Source organism: Ctenocephalides felis, unplaced genomic scaffold (assembly GCF_003426905.1).
Source record: "Ctenocephalides felis isolate EL2017-DRISC unplaced genomic scaffold, ASM342690v1 CF-g0.4_SCAFFOLD_03572, whole genome shotgun sequence".
In the NCBI taxonomy this organism is placed as follows: Eukaryota; Metazoa; Arthropoda; class Insecta; order Siphonaptera; family Pulicidae; genus Ctenocephalides; species Ctenocephalides felis.
In genome coordinates, this window is record NW_020539726.1 from 35847844 (window position 1) to 35865606 (window position 17763).

The 17763-nt window shown below is 27.5% G+C and overlaps 1 protein-coding gene across 1 annotated transcript; it reads left to right on the top strand.

The window, feature by feature from the left end:
• The first annotated feature begins 3399 nt into the window (after positions 1 to 3399).
• On the top strand, positions 3400 to 15571 carry LOC113387741 (tryptophan 2,3-dioxygenase). The gene is made up of 9 exons (XM_026625109.1): positions 3400 to 3532; positions 7206 to 7363; positions 7455 to 7588; positions 8029 to 8151; positions 9797 to 10033; positions 11496 to 11617; positions 15112 to 15239; positions 15305 to 15398; positions 15460 to 15571. Exons 1-9 carry the CDS (start codon positions 3498 to 3500, stop codon positions 15569 to 15571), a joined length of 1143 nt encoding a protein of 380 aa, XP_026480894.1. The 5' UTR covers positions 3400 to 3497.
• The last annotated feature ends 2192 nt before the right edge of the window (positions 15572 to 17763 follow it).

Consider the following 17763-nt stretch of genomic DNA (forward strand, 5'->3'; position numbering starts at 1 on the left):
TATGTTTATATTTTATGCAAGTAATCCTTTTTAGCGTGGAAAAGGGTGACGAATTTAACAGGATATTAATTTTTTTTATTTGTATACGGACGAATAAATAAGGGTGCGAGGTTAAAGGTTCTTGTGTTGCGATAACAGGGTTCAGGGTTCGAGCTAATATCAGGCTAGGCGTATGTGGCAATTTGCTATAAGATGTGTAAATTTTTTACTCAAACAAGACATGAATTCATTAGTAGTACACACTTTTTCAAATATGTATACTGATTAGTTTTTTTATGTATTTTGTAAACTATTCGCGTAAAACTAATAGTATATTAGAGAAATTTGTGCAAAAATAAACAATCTAAAATATTGTCTAATATTACATTGCCGTATAACAACTCGGTATACTCATAAATCGCAACAGAAAGACCAATATATATCATTTATATTGTCATGTAGTTATCAACCAAGAGAAAGTGCATTTATTTGCAAAATTGTTTGTAACTTTTAAACTAGTTGGGGAAAATTAATAGTGTATTAGAAAAATTTGTACAAAAATAAACAATGTAAAATATTGTCTAACATTACATTGCCCTAAAACAACTCGGTATACTCGTAAATTGCAACAGAAAGTCCAAAATATATCATTTATATCATCATGTAGTTTTTAACAAAGGGAAAGTGCATTTATTCACTAAAAAAATTATAACTTCTAAACGAGTTGGGAAAAACTAACAGTGTATTAAACAAATTTGTTCAAAAATAAACAATCTGAAATATTGTCTAACACTTCATTGCCCTACAACAACTCGGTATAATCGTAAATTGCAACCAAAAGTCCAAAATATATCATTTATATTGTCATGTAGTTATTAACTAAGGGAAAGTGCATTTATTCGCTAAATTGTTTGTAACTTCTAAACTAGTTGTAGAAAACTAAGAGTATTAGAGAAATTTGTGCAAAAATGAACAAATTAAAATATTGTCTAATATTGCATTGCCCTACACATAGATTTTAGGTACACGTTTACTTGCGCTTTTTATGCTAATTGTAAAGAAACGGTCTAACGGATCTTTTTACAAAACTAGACGTCTGAAGTTTTTATCTAGTTACATCAAATGGCTTTAGAAATATTGAGATCGGTTCTGGGGTTTTTGAGAAAACGTCGACGAAAAGACACATTTTGACTCACATATGAAAAAGATTTTCAATTTTGGTGTCAAACGATTCAGAATGACTTGAAACGTCAGAAAAACATAAAATTGGCAAGTTAGATTTTATAACAACACATAATGCAAATGATGTAATTTTTTTGCAACTTTCCAACATTTTATGCTCTTACTATAGAATTTTTAATTGGAAGTTACTTTATATCCTCTTTGCAATTTTAGTGTCAAACGATTCAGAATGACCCGAAACGTCGACACAAATAATTTACATAATATTAAATGAATACTAGTGTTGTAAATTTATACGATTCTGTAATTTTCATCCTTTTACGAACGCTTTAGATCGTTTAAATTATTATAATATTTACTTTAATTTTTTTAATTTAGATTTCATTCACGAGTATATTCATCTTATTAATAAAAAAAAAGAACTAGGTGTAGGTGACATTTTTTTAAGCCAAGTTGCCTTAAGCTTAAACAAAAAGACCAAAATTAAAACATAACACATAATTATAAGTATTTTTTTAGCTTCACAAGATTCTTGGTCGCTTAAGACGCGCTCCTGGAAAAACGTCTTAAGCGGGTCATGTTATTTACATTAATATCGTCATACTTTAGTCATATAAAACAACTTTAAATAATTTTACACCCATCAAAATTTTCAAAGTCTGATTTCCACCCTCCGTTAACAAAATGCCTCGTTTATATTACACGGCAGAATTTTATGAAGGGCTGTTTCGTTCCATCTATTTTTTTTTCATATATATATCGTATAAGAATTCAAGCGTGTAAATGCGTAAAACTAATAAAGGAACTCTACCGCTTTTTATTCCATACGAATTGTTGATACGGAACTGTGCAGAATTAGTACGTAATTACTTTTCATAGTAATTAGAAAATTCTGCTGACGAAGAAAAAAACATATTACATAATAGGAAGGAAATATAAACATATGACCGTACGAATCTGACGTCAATACTGCTTGATATCAAGCTGACTCGAATCCGAAATCAGTGTAACTAGTAAACCAGTTCATTTTTTAATCAAATTTTAATACCTATATAAAATTTGAATGTACGCAGTTTAAAATACCTATATAAATGTACAAACGTCTCATGTGAATATTTGACGTCACTACTGCTTGATATCAAGCTGACTTAAATTCAAAATCCGCGTAACGTTCTTTTTTTAATCAAATTTTAATCCATGTATGAAATTTAAACGTACTAATGTCTCAAGTGAGTATTTGAATTTACTACCGCTTGATATCAAGCTCACTCAGTAGTTGTTTTTAAATAAAATTATGTTTATTTTTAAATATAATTTAAATTACAAAATATTACTAATGTTGTTTTTCTAATTTTATCTCGTTTCCGGTAATATTATTTTGTTTATGTCAATTTTACGATCTAAAGTGATCGTAAAAGGATAAAAATTTACAGGATCGTATAAGTTTACAACATTAGAATTTATTTAAAAATTATATTCAGAATTGTTTTGAAAAAAAAAACACTTATGGGGCAATTCTGCCTCATAACATAGCGTTGTCATGACAACATGGAAACTGTGAAAATGTTTATCTGTTTGCTGCGCGATCAGGCGTATTTTACATTTAAACCAGCAAGGAAAATGTTATACTCAAATTAACTAACAGACTCTTATTGTTCAATTTAAATTTGTTTTATTTTATTTATTTATTTAATTTTAACATTTGTTATTTCAGTTTACTATTTTTTACTTTCACTTCTTTTCTAGCACTCTAAAATATTTATATCGTAGTAATTATAACTTTATTTATTTTATTTAAAAAATTATTTAAATTGCGTTATTGAAAAAACTTACTTACTATTCATTAAAATATTATTTCACTTCCTCATTTAAACTACCTTTTTTATTATTTTTTAATAAGAAAATATGTATTTAACTTTAATTGAAATAGTCATTTAATATTTCAATAAAATTTATAAACACTATATTTATTTATTTGTGAGTTGTGATTTATAAACTTTAGTTTACTGTTCGATTTTTATTATTTTATTCAAGATTTACAATTTATTTTAAGGTTTCTATTATTTTCATTTTATTCTGAACTAGTTTTAGTTTTAGTTTTAATATACAATAGTATTTATATTTTATTTCGATTCGGTTCTGTTCGATACAAAATATGTTTTATTTTTATTGGGGTCAAAAAGTCAGATCTTTGTGTAATCTAAAATCTGGAATCAGTCGATTTTGAGGAATTGCGATGTTTGCATATGGATACTAAACTATATAAATTTTATAACAAATTCAAATAAATAAAAAATAAGATAAAATTATACCTGTAAAAAATTGTGCAGTGCAAGATGAGTTGTCCTATGGGGTACAATGGATCCAAGGGGTAGGATAATAATATTTTATTTAAAATACATTATATATGTATATATCAATTTTTAAATAAACTTATATTACAAATTACTTGATATAAAATAGATAATTTTTTTCTTATAAAAATAAAGTACAAAATATGATCTTAGTATGTTTAAAATGTTAGATCCTTCCAATTTAACTTATTTTAAGCGAGTTTTAAAATAAAATAGTAAGCTTATCCAAAAATACTACGTTTTGAGTTATATATGAAAAATATGTATTTAAACTTTTTATATTTTTAACTTAATTTGAAAATTTTAATAAATCACATTAACATTTTTTATGAAACGTTATTATTAATAACATACTCAATATTATTAATATTAATTAATACTAATTAACAATTTATTAAATTATTTTGAATTTAATTAAATGATACAACAACAATGTTTTATTAAAACTATAAAATACTATTACGTCAATTTTCGAAAAACATTATTCTGTTAATTAAAATTAATAACTTAAATAAATTAATTTTTTATGAATTTATCTAAAAATGTTTGTTTCAAATTTCAGAACATTTTAAATTAATTTATATCCTAATAAAAGAATTATTAAGTTTTTTATCAAAAAGTTACCTAATATTATAGGAGATAAAATTGATAACAAATGTGCTTTAGTGTTATCCGCTCTCAACAGAGGGTCTACTGTGCTCAAGTTTATTTAAAGTACTCTTTCAATTATAATATACGTACATTCAATTAATACTCGTATATTTTGTTCTCATTTCAATTATTCAAATTATTCAGGTGTATCTTTTTTCTGTCATCTTCTATATATATAAAAATAAGTCATGTTTTCCTTCCCGACGAAATAACTCCAGAACGCACGAACCGATTTCGACAATTTTGCATTCGTTGGAAAGGTCTCGGGCTCCGCAAGGTTTATAGCTAAGAAAATTAGTGGTGCATGGCATCGTGCCCTAATGCAAATTGCTGGAACTTCACGCACCGTAATTAAAAATTCGAGTAATGACATTATTGAGAATTATCAGAATTATGCTTGGTTGAAAGTCAACGAGCAATTCTTGCCGCAAAGAATAATGATATACACGCACTGAATTTTACCATTCAATCAAAAATTGCTGGCGATTTGGTGACATACCAATGATTCCGACTGGTCTTCCGTTTGACTTCAAACGATTGCAATTTCCAGTTCGCCTTGCGTTCGCAATAACAAGTGGTAAAGCCAATCGCTTAGTGTTTGCGGGATAAATTTCAAATAGATTATTTAGAAAATCATTGTTTTTCACATGGGCAGTTATACGTTGCCTGTTCACGAGTTGGAAAACCGCCCGCTCTGTTTGTGTTAAGGTCAGACCAAAAAACAAAAAATGTGGTTTACCAAAGAGCACTTCAATGAAACGGATAATTTGCGGATTCACTTTCATTTACTTAGATAAGTTCAACTAAAAAACACTTCATTTTTGTAATCGAAATAAATTCATTAGTGTTGTATAATAAAATCAAATTTTTTCTTTTCAAATATAAAACAAACAAAAAATTTCTTCATCTTTCTCACGAAACCATCTGGTGGCGAAACGGAGTTCGTCGGGTTTGCTAGTATATTTATATAAAACTTATATATATATATATATATATATATATATATATTTTGTATGATTCTGAATTATATATATATATATCTAGAAGTAAATCCAAGGATAATGTTACGTGCTATAGTTAGTGGCGCATCTTTGGACTACTGAAATAATTAAAATTGAAGTAGATTTATTGTTCTAAATGTTTTTTTAACTTTTGCCTATATAAGATCCATTACAATCGTTGCAGTCTATTATATAATCTAAATTAATTCCATATAAGTAGCGTCATGTTATTTTTAACATTAAAGGCGTTACTAAATATTTAAATATTTATTAATTATTATTATGAATGAACCAAGTGATTTAGATTTTTTACGATAACAATTTCCGATAAGAATAAATCGTAGAATAATTAGCGCGCGTGTGCTCCATTATAGGAATGACGTGTTTTCAGGGTTGCCGTCAGATAACTTTTGTTTATTTCAACAAAATATCAACATTATTACAAATACGATGTGTTACGAAACACATATATGTAACGACACGAAATTATCACTCCGGAATGTATGTTTTTAAACAAATCAAAAACTAGCGGTGTATGGCATCGTGACTTAAGGGAAATTGCTGAAACTTCCCGTAACGTAATGAAATATTCGAGGAATATTAAATGTTTTCAAATATATTATTATAAATACTGTAACTTACATATGTTTACAGGAAAGTAACAAAACTGAATCAATCGAATTTAAAATGAAGGACATTGTCTAATATTTATAAGAATTATATAAACTAAAATGCAAAATTGAAATTATTTATTTGAAGTATATTAGTGAACTTTAGAACTTTAGCCAGAAATAAAAACTTAGAATTATTTTCGATATTCAAAAAAAAAAAAAAAAAAATCAGAAAAAATATGATAAAAAACTTCCAAAAGCAATCGTTTTGTCAACACAAGCAAAAAGTTTTTTGCTTATCCCAAAAATTGCTTTTGAGGATGAAAAATTATAACATATTTTTTTATTTTCCATAAAATATTTTTGTAATTTTGGATTAAAAATTCAAAAAATTCAAAAAATTTACCAGACTAAGCACAGTCTAAGCGCCACTCTGGTACAAATGTTTACCCGAGTGCGTTTAGACTGTTCATGTACTGGAGCACATTTCCAATATTGTGAGAAAACTATTAAAAAATGTGAAAATGCCGCCAAGCTGAGCACAGTATAAGCGAAAATATCACACAGAATTATTTGCAAATGCGTTCAGACTGTGACTGTACGGGAGCGCTTTTTCAATTTTGTGTAAAATAGGCAACTATTTTTTTTTTTGAAATTTAATTCGAAATGAAATGACGGTTGTTAATGGAGATAAATTGATTTATGATTTATGATTTAGATTTGATTTGCTCACTCAGATATAAGATAGCAGAAATAATGAAAGTTACAGTATTTGTTGTAATAATATATTTGAAAACGTTTAAAATTCCTCGAATATTTCGTTACGGTGCGAGAAGTTCCAGCCTAAGGCACAATGCCATACACCACTAGTTAGATTTGTATTAGACTCTTATTAGATTCTAGGTAGATGATTATAAAATTATAAAAAACAAAAAATTAATAACATTAACCACAGAAAGTTAAATTAAGGGTTTTATGCACAATAATTTTAATATTCGTCTATTGGCCGATTTTGTATCTGATTTATGTTTTATTGTTTTAATATAAGTGACGTAATTATACAAAATATTCAGCAGAATAACATATAATTTTGAATAATTTGATTTTGAACAAAACAAATAAATCAATTTCTTTAATTTAAAAAAACTGTGTAGTCAGTTTATAAATTTTTATGCACCAATCAATTCAAAATTGCAAAAATATTCGTGTGAGTAAAACAGAACTTACAAATAATTTTAAGTACTTATTAGCTACTATTAAGGCATTTTAGGAAACAAAAATTTAAAATCCTAGAAATCTCTGAAATAAAACGTGTTAATTCTTATTTTATCTATATGCTTTGGTAAAAGCATTTGGCACCTAAAAATGTATTTTTGGTATCTAAAAATATGGCTAATTTTTTTTTATTAGTGTTAATTTTTTTTCAGGGATCCTGCTCAAGAAGGCGACCAGCTAGACAACCAGGCCGGAATGTTATATGGAGAATATTTAATGCTGGACAAAGTTTTGGGAGCCCAAAGAATGCTCAGCTCTGGAGGCGAAAAACACGTTCACGATGAACACTTGTTTATTGTCACACATCAAGGTAATAGAAAAAAATAATTAAATATCTAATATATATATATATATATATATATATATATATATATACATATTAACTATATTTTTGTTTCCAGCTTACGAATTGTGGTTCAAACAAATTCTATACGAATTAGATTCTATAAGGGATCTTTTTGGAGCTCTACGTTTGGAGGAGTCACAAACTTTGGAAATATTGAAGAGATTAAACAGAGTAGTACTTATACTCAAGGTATATATATATATATATATATATATATATATATATATATATATATATATATAATCTGACCAATGTTATGGCAAAGCTATGTTATGAAGAACTTTCCATACTGAATATTGACAAAAGCCATTGCGGTTGTCGCACAGTCAGGCGTATTTCTCAAGCTGTCGCATAGCAAACCTTACCTAGAAACCGCATAAATGTCAATAAAACGATGTTAGATAACAGGTTCGTTCTGACTCAGCTTCATAACATACGAGTGACGTTGCAGTTTACGTGAAAAACGCCTGAATGCACATCAAATACATGACATTTTGACAGTATTCAGTATGATTCAGTGGCATAATGTATGGTAATATGGCCTTGCCCTAAAATTTTTCTGTTATGCGGCCGAATCGGCAAATAAATTTGTTATTTATAATTACCTAAGTGTTTGTGTCTATTTCTAGTTGCTGGTGGATCAAGTCCCAATTTTGGAAACAATGACGCCTTTGGATTTTATGGATTTTCGAGATTATTTGAGACCAGCTTCAGGGTTTCAGAGTTTGCAGTTTCGATTGATCGAAAATAAAGTAAGAAATAACGTTATTTAGGCCTAATAGAAAATATTTTAAATTAGATATATATATATATATATTATATATATATATATATATATATATATATATATATATATATATTGATATTTTGAATATGAACTGAGATTTTTTATATTACCTATAATCTAAGTTGGATATAGATGCACAAACTGAGCAAAAAAAATTTAAAATCGGTTCAGTGATTTAGGAGTACATTCCGGACACACGTCGTGATTACGTTCTTATATTACCGACGTGGACTTTGCTCTTTTATTAAATATTTTTGTCACTGTTAAAAACTGTGGTTTGTCTCAAATAAATTAATAAATTTAATGAAATATTTTTACATATTTCACAACGATAATATATTGTCTATTTTTCTACATGATATAGAAAAAAAACAACAAAAATAAGATAGTTCAACGTTAAGCAAATATATCAATAACAATAAAAAAAATTAAGCAATTTATTCTGAAAATTATTAAAATATAGTAAAAATGTTGGTAATTGCTACATCAGATAAAAATTAAATTATATTTTAATTATAAGATTTAAATATAAATTGTGTTCTTGAACATTTGCTCCAGCTATGCACCTTTTAAATAATTTTTCTCTTGAATTAAATTTTAGGGTTATTGGAATAGCAATACTGATTATTCAAAATAACATGCTCTACAAGGATATATTCTTTGTCATTTTTTTTAATTAAAAGATTTTTTTTTTTAAGAAAATGACAATGAAAAGGATCTAGAATCAATTTACTTTATTTCACTCACGATTGTACAAATATTTTCCGATGCGCACAAATAGTACACAGTTCATGAATGTTTTTGCAAAAAGAGCAAAAATATTAAAATTGAGAAGATATAATAGTTTTTGAAAGGAAAATAGGTAACACACAAATATAAGGCCTTTTATAAAACCTTGAATACCTAAATGTGCCAATTGAATTTGAATTACATCACTTTCAGATTAGAGTGGCACTTGCAATGACTATTAACATATACAAAGTAACATTTATATGTGACAAGCATTGCAGTGGGTAAATCATTCATTTGATTTGTGTTAGCTACCCTGTTCACTTAAATACCAAACACTTCTTCATTCACAATCATCAGTTAGAGTTATTTTTTATACTGAACGAGTAGCTAGTATAAATTAGAGTGGTTCTTAATATGGATTTTTTGAATTTCATTGATCCCAGGGGCTCAAATGCTTCCAAATTGATAAAAGAAAATTCATCAAATTTTGGTTGTAAATTCATTATTTGTGATTAAAATAAGCAAATGCGATGTTATTCTCAAAATTCTAAAAATTCTAAAGAACAAATGGAATTTTATTTATATTATTTCTTTAAGAAACATAATTGGAGTGCGAACTATCTTAGAGTTTATATTGAGAGCTAAAACTTTCAGAGAATTTTCTTTTATCAATTTGGAAGCATTTGAGCCCTTGGGAGCAAAAAAAATCGAAAAAATCCATATTAAGGACCACCCTTATAGTACAAAAAATAACTAACTGATTGCGAATGTAGAAGTGTGTAGTATATAAGTGAACGGAGCCTCTGGGAGTAAAAAAAATTGAGAATATCTATATCAAGGATCACCCTAATCTATTATCTATTATCTATTTTTTCTAGTTGGGTGTAAAGACAGATCACCGTGTAAAATACAACCAGCGTTACACCGCCGTCTTCGGTCACGACCCGGACGCCATGCGCCAGATCGAGGCCTCCGAAAACGAGGCGACCCTCAGCGACCTTGTTCAGTCGTGGTTGGAGCGGACACCAGGCCTAGAACTGGACGGATTCAATTTTTGGGGAAAATTCCGAACGGCCGTCGAGAAACAATTGAGCGAACAGAACGACGCAGCCTTGGTAATAAAAGACTTATGTGTCAAAATTCTGTATCTATAGTGTCTATTTGCAATTTTGGTACTGTCAACTAACCTCCAAATAGCACAAGGGAGAAGACACAGTAACATAAGTACGACTTTGCGCCAATTTTATTTAAAAATGCAACAACAATTTTACAGTACGCCCTTATATGCCCAAAGTGCTACCATAAACGACACTGAAACATTAAACCTAGTACAGGCTATTACACTTATAGTATCAATTTGTACAAACTAAGTGTGATTTAATTGTAAGATGTGTATCCGAGATTAGACCTTGAGTCTTCTATTAATTTGACAAATAAGTAAAATAAATTATAAAAATTATTAATAGAAATTAAAAATGATGACTACGTTATAAATAAATAATTTAACAATTTCTGGATGTTAAATCAAACACGCATTTTCTGCGTACATGATAATAGTAATGAAATTGATAATTTGTTAAGCAAAACCAATTGCAAATTAATTTTTGTGCATAAATATAAATTCTAATTCTAAAATCCTAATAAGAATCTTATTACATTTTGTTGAGAATAAAATCAAAAATCAATAAGAATCTAACAAAAAACAAATACGAACCCTACAAAAACCTATAAAGATTTTAAAAAAAATTAATAGGAATTTTATAAGAACCTAATAAGATATTTACTAAAAAATTCTTTGTAAAAACTTATTTCGTAATAGTAAACATTATAGAAATTGTATTAGAATGTAATCATTTATAAAAGTTGATATGTCATGAAAATATATTCGTTCTATGATTCGCCATCAAAACAACTCTAATTGCCACAACACTCCCCTTTGAGATAAACCTTTTTCTATTTATTTTGGTTTATATTAAATATAAATTCAAATTATTATAAAAATATATAGATAAATGTAGACTCTTGAGGTCTTAATATTTATTCTCTTTTAGAAAAAAAATCAGTACGAAGTTTTGGTAATAAAATACGTATGTGCTTATTCTGGGATAACATAGATGTGTTATTTTATTAGTCTTATGTGGTATCATAATATGAGTATATTGAACAATAGTTGTTCTCGGTGCACTCATTTTAATTTAACAAAACATGTTTTCTTTATATTAGCTTTCAATGTGTTTGTCCTCACGAAACTGTCAAAAATTTACACTTATGAGCGTTTATTTAAAATTTAGGTGCTGTCAACTAACCTCCAAATCGCATGAATGTCAAAACACGGTAACATTAGTACGACTTTATGCAAATTTTATTTAAAAACGCATCAAAAATTTTACAGTACGTCCTTATATGCCCATACTGCTACCATAAACGACACTGAACCTTGAAACCAAGTTTCAAGCCAGCTTTTATACTTATAGTAACATTTGGTGTATAAAATAGACCTCAGGGCAAAATGTATATATATATATATATATATATATATATATATATATATATATTCATTTATTTATTTTCCTTTAGCGAGAAGAAATTGAATCAGTACGAAATTACAAATTGATGGACATCCAAAAACGCAGAGAAGTCTACGATTCGATATTTAATCCAGAGGCGCACGAAGCTTTGGTATCACGAGGAGAAAGAAGGTAAAACATTTAATTAATACCCATTTAATATTTTTTAACTTCCCGTAGGGTAGTTATAGTAATGGGCCGAAAATTGAAAATGAAAATTTTGCATTTCTCGACGCTTTGAAGGTTTCTGGTCATTTTTAAGGCATACCTCAGAAACTAAATGAATGTGTGTGTGGAAAAATAGATCATTACATCTTTTTTTATTTTCCATAAAATATTTTTGTAATTTTGGATTAAAAATTCAAAAAATCACCCAGGCTAAGCACAGTCCAAGCGCCACTCTTGTGCAAATGTTCACCCGAGTGCGTTTAGACTGTTTATGTACGGTAGCACTTTTCCAATTTTGTGAGCTAAGCACAGTATAAGTGAAAATGTCGCACAGAATTATTTGCAAATGCGTTTAGACTGTGACTATACGGGAGCACTTTTCAATTTTGTATAAATTATTAGGCATGTAAATGTCTTGTAATTATTAGGCATGTAAATGTGTAAATTATTTCTTTTTTTTTAAATTGAAATCGAAATGAAATGACGATTGTTGTTAATGAATGAGGACATATCACACTTGTCAGAAACATAATTAGTAAATCAGAAATTAACAAGGATCCAATAAGAACAAAAACATAATGATCTAGAAGAATCTTATGATCCACTTTAAACACAATCTTTTAAGGATCCTAATAGGTTCTTCTAGAATTCTAATGGAATAATATTATATTCTGAATAATATTCTGATTTGGTTTTTCTTAGAGTCTTATTATATTCTTTAGCCATATGAATCTAATAACATTCTAAAAAGAATCTTATGAGGATCTGAAAAGAATTTTCAAGCCATAAACATAAGAATATAATAGAAATTTTGAGAAGATCTCAGAAGAATCTTATATGAATCTATCAAGAGTCTTATTATGTCCTTATAAAATTTTCATTAAGTTCTTTCCAAAATCATATTATATTACACCTAAAAACGTAATAAGAATCTAACAAGACTCCAAAAATGTAATAAGAATTTAATAAGACTTCAATGAGGATTTATCAAAAATCTGGATAAGAATCTAACAAGAATCTTATGATCCTCCGAAAAGAATCTTAATAGGATCTGAGAAGAATCTTTCAAGAATCTTAAAAGGTTCTTATAATATTCTCATAAGGTTCTTATCAAATTCTCATTAGATTTTTTATCGTGAGAATCATAGCACTTGCCAAAAACATAACAAAAATTTAATAAGAATGTACTAAAAATTTATCAAGAATCTTATGAAGAATATCCATAAGAATCTATCAAGAATATCGGTAAGAATCTAACAAAAATCTTATGATTCTCTGAATCTTAATACGAATCTGAGAAGAATCTTTTTAGAATTTTAATAGGTTCTTATAATATGATTTGGTTCTTCTTAGAATATTATTATATTCTTATTACATTCTCAAACAAAACAAAAATCTTATGAGAATCTATAAAGAAAAATCTTGATAAAAATCTCAGAAGAATGTTATGTGAACATTCTAACAAGAATTTTCTAAGGATCTGAGAATAATCTTCAAGCTCTAAATCACAAGAATCTAATAAACATTTTAAGAAGATTTGAGAAAAATGTTATGAAGAATCTGAAAAGAATCTTAATTTGTTCTTATAATATTCGCATTAGGTTATTCCCAGAAGGTGTGTGTGTGTGTTTTGTATGTTCGCATTTTTTAGTCCACGTCTCTTTTTTTCTTCTTTTTTTATCTTTTCTATCTTTCTTTATTTTCCATAAAATATTTTTGTAATTTTGGATTAAAAATTCAAAAAATCACCCAGACTAAGCACAGTCTAATCGCCACTCTTGTGCAAATGTTTACCCAAGTGCGTTTAGACTGTTTATGTACCGGAGCACATTTCCAATTTTGTGAAAAACTATTGAAAAATGTGAAAATGCCGCCAAGCTGAGCACAGTATAAGTGAAAATGTCTCACAGAATTATTTGCAAATGCGTTTAGACTGTGACTATATGGGAGCACTTTTTTGAATTTTGTGTAAATTAGGCAACTATTTTTTTTGAAATTGAATTCGAAATGAAATGACGATTGTTAATAGATGATAGGAGATAATTTGATTTATAATTTACATTTGATTTGCTTAGATATAACAATAAGATAGCAAAAATAATGATAACATTAATATAATGATTACAGTATTTGTAATAATATATTTGAAAACGTTTAAAATTTCTCGAATATTTTATTACGGTACGGAAAGTTCCAGCAATTTGCCTTAAGGCACGATGCCATACACCCCACTAGTTTTTTTGGTATTTATAATCTCATTTGTTTAATTGTTACGTCATTAATTTTGATTTTTTCCTTATATTGTATAATTTCTTCTAATTGAATGATGAGACACATCTAGTCTCGAAACGTACAAATCTAAAATAATTATTTCTTCACAAATATTGAAATCGAAATATCATACTAAAAAATTAAAAAAGGACTCTACTGACGAGCAAACTAAATATAGACAGTTATAGAAAATAATTTTACTAATAAAAAAATTTAATAGCAACCTTCCTCGAACAAATTTCATTGCATTTCCAGTGAAAAAAAAAGAATCTACTGACAAGCAACAGAAGGCCTTACTTATAAGCGAAATGTTAAAAACTGAAAAATGATTAGAAAAGGACTCTACTGACGAGTAAAATGAAAATCGACACGAGATGCAGATGAATGATCTTTCGACTTAAATAATTGAAAATGAATTTTTTTTGCATTTATCGACGTTTTGAAGGTTTCTGAACATTTTTAAAGGGCATACCTTAGAAACTAAATGGATGTGTGTGCGTGTGTGTGTGTGTTTTGTATTTCAATTGCTTTTGAGGATAAAAATTTATTACATCTTTATAAAATATTTTTGTAATTTTGGATTAAAAATTCAAAAAATCGCCCAGACTAAGCACAGTCTAAGCGCCACTCCGGTACAAATGTTACACCCAAGTGCGTTTAGACTGTTTATGTACCGGGAGCACTTTTCCAGTTTTGTGAAAACTATTAAAAAATGTGAAAATGCCGCCAAGCTAAGCACAGTATAAGTGAAAATGTCTCACAGAATTATTTGCAAATGCGTTTAGACTGTGACTATACGGGAGCATTTTTCCAATTTTGTGTGAAAACTGTTGAAAAATGTGAAAATGCCGCCAAGCTAAGCACAGTATGAGTGAAAATGTCGCACAGAATTATTTGCAAATGCGTTTAGACTGTGACTATGCGGGAGCACTTTTTCAATTTTGTGTAAATTTGGAAACTATTTTTTTCAAATTGAATTAGAAATGATAAATTGACTTATTATTTACATTTGATTTGCTCACAGTGTTAACTCAGATATAACAAGATAGCAAAAATAATGAAATTTACACTATTTGTAATATAACGTTTAAAATTTCTCGAATATTTTATTACGGTACGGGAAGTTCCAGCAATTTGCCTTAAGGCACGATGCCATACACCACTAGTTTATTTTAATTTATTCACAGATTTTCCTACAAAGCCTTACAAGGTGCAATTATGATAACATTCTATAGAGACGAACCACGTTTTTCTCAACCTCATCAATTGTTGACACTTTTAATGGACATTGATTCGCTTATAACAAAATGGAGATGTAAGTAAAATTTCTTATTTAACTAACCACGTACTTGCAAATATTAATAATTTTTTATTTCCTAGATAACCACGTTATCATGGTTCAAAGAATGATCGGATCACAACAACTTGGTACAGGAGGTTCTTCGGGTTATCAATATTTACGGTCAACTTTAAGGTTTGTTGAGGTTAAAAATATTATTAACAATTAGATTTATTATATTTTTATTATATTTTAGTGATCGTTACAAAGTTTTCCTGGATTTGTTCAATTTGTCGACGTTCTTGATTCCGAGATCTTTGATTCCAAAGTTGACGTTGGAGATGAAAAGTTATTTGGGGAACTCTTAGCGGAAAATTTGGATTGTTTTAGTTTTAGTTGTAATGGTAAAATTTTTAATGCAAGTGTAAAGATTAATAAATATTTTTAACTGTTCATGTTTTGGCCAGAAAATTCGATTTTCTGATTTCATTTATCATGTCGTTCTGAATCGAATGGGACCAAATTTAGAAAAACGTGATGGTTGAGTGATTTTGGGGATTGTGCTGATTGGTTTTTGGTGAACATTGGCTATGCAATTTTTTTGTAAGCAGCTTTTTTTTCTGTTCTAAATAAATCTAATACAATAAGAATCTAGTCAGAATGTAATATGATTCAAGTAAGAATCCAAGAAGAACCGTGGTAAAAAATTACTAAGATTCTAGTAAAAAGTTTATGAAAAATTAAGAAGGATGTAATAAAAATCTAACAAAATCTTTTAAGAGTCCAAGAAGATCCTTAAACAGATTCCATTAGAATCTTTTAAGAATTTTCATAAGATTCTTATAAATTTTTTACTAAGAAGAATCTTATAAATACCTCAACTGTTATGAATAATATAAAATAATAGGGCAGTAATGGATCATATAAAAATCTCAGATTTCATAAATTATATAAAACAATAGAGGAAGTAATGTTTCAAATTTCACAAAGGGGAGTAATGTGGCAATTTGATTCAACTTTAATTAAATATAATATAAATAGTACATCAACGAAACAATAAGAAAACAAATAAAAGCAAAATAAATAATAAAGAGTTTATCTGAAAGGGAGTAATGTAACAATTAGTTGTCTTTGATGGTGAACCATAAAACGAGTATATTTTCATGGCATATCAACTTTTATAAATATATTAATAAGTTTTACAAAATTTAGGAAAGAAAATCTTAATTGGTTCTTATAAAGAATAATCTTAGTTAGAATTTTTATTTTAGAAAGTTTTGGTAAGATTTTTATTTGATTTTTTTTTAGATTCCTATTGATGTCTTATTAGATTCTTAACATAATGTTATTTAGATTCTATTTAGAATCTAAGATTTAGACACTAATTAATATGCTTCTCAAATTGAATCTCATCTAGAATTTTATAAGATTTTTATTTGAATAATATTAGATCTTTGTGGAATATTATTTGATAAATCTCATATTCTTACTAGAATCTTGTTTGAATCATATACAGGATCTAATTAGATTTTTGTCGGAATCATATTTCACTCTAGTTGGATTACTAGTTATATACTTATGAAATTGAAGATAGAATCTCATTGCAAACATGTAAATTTTTGTTTGTGTGACAAACTAATATTTATTACATAAACTAATTGATAATCAAACTAATAAATAAAAAATTACACGAAGTCGCATCATACTTTACGTAAAAAGAATTCACAAAAAATCTAACAAAAGTTCAATAAGAATCTAACAATAATCCCATAAAGATCTTACAAAGATCTGAAAAGTCTCTTGATAAATATTTAACAATGTCATATGTCATATGATTCTAATAATATTCTAACAAGAATCTTATGAAAATCTACGTGGCAGAATAATGATTGGAATTCAATGAGAATTAAATGAGAATTTTAAGAGAATCTAAAAGAAAATTTAATACAAATTTGAGATGAATGTTAAAAAGTCTGAGAAGAATTTTAATAAGAATTTCTTAAACTTATTAGAACCTTTTAAGATTTATAATTGCTTTTTATGATATTATCATTAGCTTTCACCTAATAATATATCATCAGATTTTCCAGAACCTCATCGGATATTTATCGTGATTACATTGCACTTTCAAAAACATAATAAATATCTAACCAAATTTAACAAAAATTCAAAAATATTATAAGAATCTGATTTTTTTAATAAGAATCTCAGAAGAAAAGAATCTCATTAGAGCCTTTTAGAATTCATAATTGAATCTTATAATATTGTCATTAACTTTCCTCTTAGATCCTATGAATCAAATATTATAATATCATCAGATTGTCCAGAATCTTTTCGGATTATTATAGTGATTACATTGCGCTCGCCAGAAACATAATAAATATCTAACCAAATTTAACAATCCGAGAAGAAAATAATCTTATCAGAACCTTGCAAGATTCATAATTGGTTCTTATAAGATTTTCGTTAGCTTTTCCTTGGATTCAATAAATCTAAAGAGAACTTTGTGCGAATTTAAAAACATTCTAACAAAAATCTCAAGAAAAAGAATCTTTATGAA